Source organism: Fonticula alba (assembly GCF_000388065.1).
Source record: "Fonticula alba strain ATCC 38817 unplaced genomic scaffold supercont2.3, whole genome shotgun sequence".
In the NCBI taxonomy this organism is placed as follows: Eukaryota; order Rotosphaerida; family Fonticulaceae; genus Fonticula; species Fonticula alba.
Genome location: NW_009242973.1, coordinates 3013292 through 3018415, shown reverse-complemented (window position 1 = coordinate 3018415; position 5124 = coordinate 3013292). Strand labels below are relative to the sequence as shown.

The 5124-nt window shown below is 59.4% G+C and overlaps 2 protein-coding genes across 2 annotated transcripts in view; one reads left to right on the top strand and one right to left on the bottom strand.

The window, feature by feature from the left end:
- H696_02424 (hypothetical protein) overlaps nt 1-5042 on the top strand; it is a 7411-nt gene extending 2369 nt beyond the window's left edge. The window contains exons 6-16 of the mRNA XM_009496326.1: nt 16-977; nt 1146-1290; nt 1398-1516; nt 1695-1851; nt 1941-2031; nt 2171-2428; nt 2814-2958; nt 3073-3429; nt 3603-3833; nt 3970-4266; nt 4403-5042. Of these exons, the coding sequence (XP_009494601.1) occupies nt 16-977; nt 1146-1290; nt 1398-1516; nt 1695-1851; nt 1941-2031; nt 2171-2428; nt 2814-2958; nt 3073-3429; nt 3603-3833; nt 3970-4266; nt 4403-4672 (3032 nt within the window). The 3' untranslated portion in view covers nt 4673-5042. The remainder of the gene's footprint in view (nt 1-15; nt 978-1145; nt 1291-1397; nt 1517-1694; nt 1852-1940; nt 2032-2170; nt 2429-2813; nt 2959-3072; nt 3430-3602; nt 3834-3969; nt 4267-4402) is intronic.
- Nucleotides 5043-5093: 51 nt separating this feature from the next.
- Nucleotides 5094-5124, bottom strand: part of H696_02423 (hypothetical protein) — a gene marked incomplete at both ends in the record, with an annotated part of 7101 nt that continues 7070 nt past the window's right edge. Inside the window, one exon of the mRNA XM_009496325.1 lies at nt 5094-5114. Coding sequence (XP_009494600.1) covers nt 5094-5114 — 21 coding nt within the window. The remainder of the gene's footprint in view (nt 5115-5124) is intronic.

Genomic DNA, 5124 nt, shown 5'->3' with positions numbered 1-5124 from the left:
CCGGCTCAGCTCCAGGCTCCAGCTCCAACCCCGGCTCTTCCCCAGGTTCTAGTTCCTCCCGGGTTGGGTCGTCCGGCTCCGGTTCTGGCTCCGGCTCTGAGGCCCTTCCTCCCGGAGCGTCCATTCGCCTGGCCGACTTGTTTGTCCTGAACCGGAACTACGTGGTTGTCGATGCGATCGAGCGCCCGGGTGGCAAGTTCCCCACAGCCCTCCTTGGCGATACCGTGGTCCTCGATTTGCATGCCTTCGAGTACGACCTGAAGTCCACCATGGAGATGGCCCTCAACTCGCAAGCCGTGCGCCTGCTGGCCGCCTCGAATAATGCCACTGCCGAACTCGATGAGGCACTGGCCCGGATCCGTGATTTCCACCTGGCCGATCATGCCATGTTGGTCGGTGTGAAGTTCAGCCAGCGCGGGGACCTCTACTCGCAGCAGGACAATGCCCTGGTCGCCGCTCTTGTGGGGGCCAGCGATACGGTCATGTCGGTTCTGTCTGCCGAGCCGCATCTCTTGGGTCCTGGGGCCGTGGCGCCGATCAGCCAGTTGCTGGCCTCGCCGCGTGTCTCCTCCGGTGACCGTGTTGGCGTCAAGGGGTCCTTCGGCGGCGGGGTTGATGCCTTTGGTGATCAGGACCCCAACCGGATGGACTTTGCCGATTCGCTCGGCATCCTGGCCGGTGGGCCGGCCGGCATCCTGTCCGCAGCCGCCTCCAAGCCTGGGCCCTCACCCGACGAGGTGGCGGTTCTCTCCTCGGAAGTGACTTTCCCCGTGTATGACACGCTGCAGCAGACATCCTTCATCCGGCTGTCGCTGGATCAGCTATTCTTCATCGCCATCGGCACCCTGGTCCTGCTGGCAGTGCTGCTGGTGTTTTCCCTTCTGCTGGAGGACGTCGAGGGCAAAACCTATGAGTATGGCATGCTCCGAACCATGGGCATGCCGGTGACATTTGTGAGCGCAATTGTCGTGGTCCAGGTATGTGTCCCTGGCGGCGGCGGCGGCGGCGGCGGGGAGCATCCTTTCGGGATCTTCTTTTCGTTTCTTCTTGCGATTTTCCTCCTTGCTTCTGCTCCTCCTCCGCCCTTCCTCCACTCCCCCTTTTATGCTCCCTCTTCTCACCGATGTTCTTGGTTGGCGAAACAGTCTCTCTTCTTCTCGATCCCCGGCATTTCGGTCGGCCTCATGATTTGTTTCCTGCTCCACGCCCCAATCGAGATGTTCATCTCCAACTATGTTGGCCTGCCGCTGCAGATGGGTCTCGGCTGGCAAGCAGTCGTCCAGGGCATCGGTGCGCTCGGGTCTTTTTTCGAACAGACCCCCGTCTGCCTTCCTGACTTCTCCCCCCACTCACCGTCCTTCTCCGGGGATCTCTCCTCTCCGTGTAATGCGCCACAGTTCTTGGCATTACCTTGCCGTTGATTGGGACACTGGTGCCCATCCGTCGTGCCCTTGGCCGTACCCTGCGCGGGGCTTTGGATCTCTATCACAACACGGCCAACGACTCGCTGGTCACCGTACGTACCGGGGCGATGCCCTCAGAGAGCCGGACCACTGCATCATTCGCCTCGCCGGGCGCGCCTCCCCCCCCTCCCCCACTGACGGGACTCTCCCTCCTCCACGACGCATCAACTGTCCCTGCCCCGCGTATGCGCATGCGGCGCATGTCCATCAACCTGTCGATGCCATTTGCAGGTGCGGAAGCTCACGGACATCGGCTTCAACCCCCTTGAAACCACGGTGGCTCTCATCCTCGTTGGCTTGGGCGTCCTGGTATACTACCTGGTTCCACTGTCGTTCATCTTCAACAACCTCGGCCTCTTTTTCAGCGTATTGTCGGTGATTCTCATCAGTGCGTGGCACTTGCCTTGACGACTGTCGCCTGCGCTCCATGACCCTTGACTGACATTCCCCCCCCCCCCCCCCTCATCCGGCGATTAGCCATGGTCGTTGGACAGGTTCTGATTGCCCAGGCCGTGGACCTGGCCTTTGAGAAGCTGTGGGTCTGGATTTTGATGTGGGGCGAGGACCGGTGCGTTTGGCCATGCCAGCATCTTGCCGGATTGTCCTTCTTCTTCGCTCCTCCCTCTGGCTCCCTGTCCTCCTCCTGCGTTGGCCGTTGCCCCTTCTAATTCGCCTTGTGCCCTCCTGATGGCAACTCCTTGCGTCAGCATCCTGGCACCGCTGGTTATCAAGAACCTGGTTGCCCATCGGTCACGTAATCGCAAGACCGCCATCATGTTCACCATGTTGGCGGCCTTCGTCATTTTCGCCGCCTCACTCTTCGTCCTGCAAGCCCGGTCCATCCCGTCTGCCACGAAATCCCTGCTGGGGTCCGACATCCTGGTCATGTCTACCTATGGCATTGATCATCCCCTGCCGGTACCCGAGCTGCGTGCTTATCTCGACCGTTTCCGGACCCAGAACCCGTGCGTCTTGTTTTTTTCCCCCGCCCACCGAGCCCCCCCCCCCCCCCCGCACTACTCCTCGTCCGACATCGTCGGCCCGGTGATGGTCCACTCGGCCGATGCCGCGCAGGTCCTCGGTGCCGACCTCTGCCTGGCCTTTGTCCTGGTTGGTGCTGCCTTCTCCTTGTGGTCCATGCTGACCGCCCGCCAGCGTCGCGCCAACTAGGTTCCTCGGTCCCTCGCCCCCTCGCCCGCTCCGCCCCCCCCCTCCCCGCGTGTGTGTGTGTGTGTGTGTGTGTGTGTGTGCGTGTGTGTCCGTTCAGGCTGGCAGACGACTGACAGGATGCCATGCTTGCGGGTCTCCTCCTCCTCCGGCTCTCATCGCCATCGGACATTCCACTCTCAGGACCATCGACTCTCCGATTGATTCCCAGTTCGCGATTGTCAATGATATCTCCTTCTTCACCTTCCCCCTGGCCAGCTACCCTGGCCTGGACCGGACATACATCCGCTCGGCGGTGACCATCAAGTCCAAGTATGCCAATTTCCAGGTACGTCATGTGTCAGTCATGCTCTCCTCGGCCCAAGTCACAACAGTGCGAGCATCAGCCCACTTCCTGTTTCCCCCGACTGACTTTCGGCCAACTGTGTGTGAACACGCATAGGGCGTTGATCAGAACTATCTGGATGTCGCATTTGACGACTATCTTCTCCTGGAGAAGCCAGTCAATGCCCAATTCGAGCAGACCCTCAATACCCTGCCAAAGACCACGCCTCTGGGCCACCGGAACCCGGTGCGTGCGCTGTACAGCCCGCCCTCTGGCTTCTCCACCGGATTGGAGATCGATCCGCCGCCTGGTGGCTCCTCCTCCAGCGGCCCACCGGTTCTGCCCGACTCGGCCCCTCCATACTTCAGTTTTGATTTCAGCTCCAGCCCCTCGGGTCAAGATACTCGTCTTGAGGCGTACTACGAGTCACATGGGCTCCTTTATGCGCATCGCTATCCCTGCCTCATCTCAAGCGTATGTTCCGACCTGTTCGCCGGTTTGCCGGCCTCATCGTGCCTGTCCTCTGCTCCCTTTTCTCGTGCACACGAGCGTGCTCGTGTCCATTTTCTCCCTTTCCCTTCTTTCCTTTCCCTCCCCCCCCCTATTTGTCTCCCTCACACGCGCACGCGATTGGTTGTCATCCATAGCAAATTGCCTCCTCGACGTACATCGATGTCAACACCGACCTGCTGCTCTCGGTGCAGGATGCCAGCGGATCGGATAGCTACCTCTTTAGTGCGGTGGCTCTGGTGCGCAAGCTCCCCGGGTTTGGTGGCTTCAACCAGTTCCAGGCTAGTGGCTCGCCGATGCTCGTCAACAATGACATCTTTGCCAAGGTCCTGCGGCGCGTGCACGAAAAGGCCAGCCTCCCCGTGCCGGTGCGTCAGCCAGTGCCCTGCCCCTTCCGTTTCCACCGCCCCCCCTCTTTCTCTTTCTCTCTCTCTCTCTCTCTCTCTTCCTCCCTCTATATCTCCCCTGCTCCAGCTCCTGATTGGTGGCTCACCTTCTGTTTAGCCGGTCAAACATGAGCGTCTGCTCATTCGTGTCTTGCCCGAGGCCTCGCCCTTGCAGATTGAGCATATCGTCAATGGTCTGACCTCGCTGCTGACCGAGGTCGAGGGGGCCGAGGTGGTCAATATCCGAGACCAGGTGGCTCAGACTTCCTTCGCGTCGGACATGATTTTGCTTTTCTTCTTCATTGTCTCCGGCGTCGGCATGATCTTCTGCTTCTGTGTCCTCTGGCTGAGTTTCACGGCCAACGTCCGGGAGAATGCCTGGGAGTATGGTGTTCTGCGGGCCGTTGGACTGAACGTACGTTACCCTTGTGTGTGTGTGTGTGTGTGTCTGTATACTTCGGACATTACCCTCCCATCCGCCAGTCTTCCTGACCGTGTCCCCTTTCCCCTCCTGGCATCCTCCCTCCTCTCTCTCTCTCTCTGGGCTCTAGGCGCAAACCGTCACTCGCCTGTACATCTACGAGGCTTTTTCGATCGTCATCTCGTGTTTGATCCTGGGCACACTCATTGGCATTTCCACAGCCACCATCCTCACGTTGCAGATCAACCTCTTTACGGAAAACCCCTTCGACTTCTACTTCCCTGTGGAGCTCTTCGTCTTTGTGGTGGTCCTCTCTTGCGGAGTGGCCGCCATCGGGAGTATTGCCCCAGCACGCGAACTCAGTCAGAAGGAGATTGCTGTTGCCCTTCGTGGTCTGTGAGAGCCGGCCAGATCGTGCTCCTCTCGTCCATTTTCTCCCTCTTTCCCTCTCATCTCCCCTCCCCCCCCCCTCTCTCTGTCTCTCTTCCTTCCCTCGACACATTTCCACCTCTCCCCCATTTGCGCGGCCAATAGTTCTCCCAGCCGTGTTCCTTCCCTCTTTCCCCCTCCATTGTAATACTTTGCTTCGGTGCCGTGCGCATAGGCGCAGACATGTTAGATTAGCTACTCGCCAGGCGAGTCCCTTCTCACCGGGCTGCATTGTATCAAACACTACACTTCCCTGTCTCCTGTCTGCCTCTATGCGTGCACATACGTGAGTATGTCTGGGTTCATTCATACACATACACACACATACACACACAAATGCGTCTGCTCATGCCCGCACATATGAATCTATTACCAAGAGGTGAGAGCCTCGCCTACATGCTTTGATCGGCCAGCTTCCAGAGG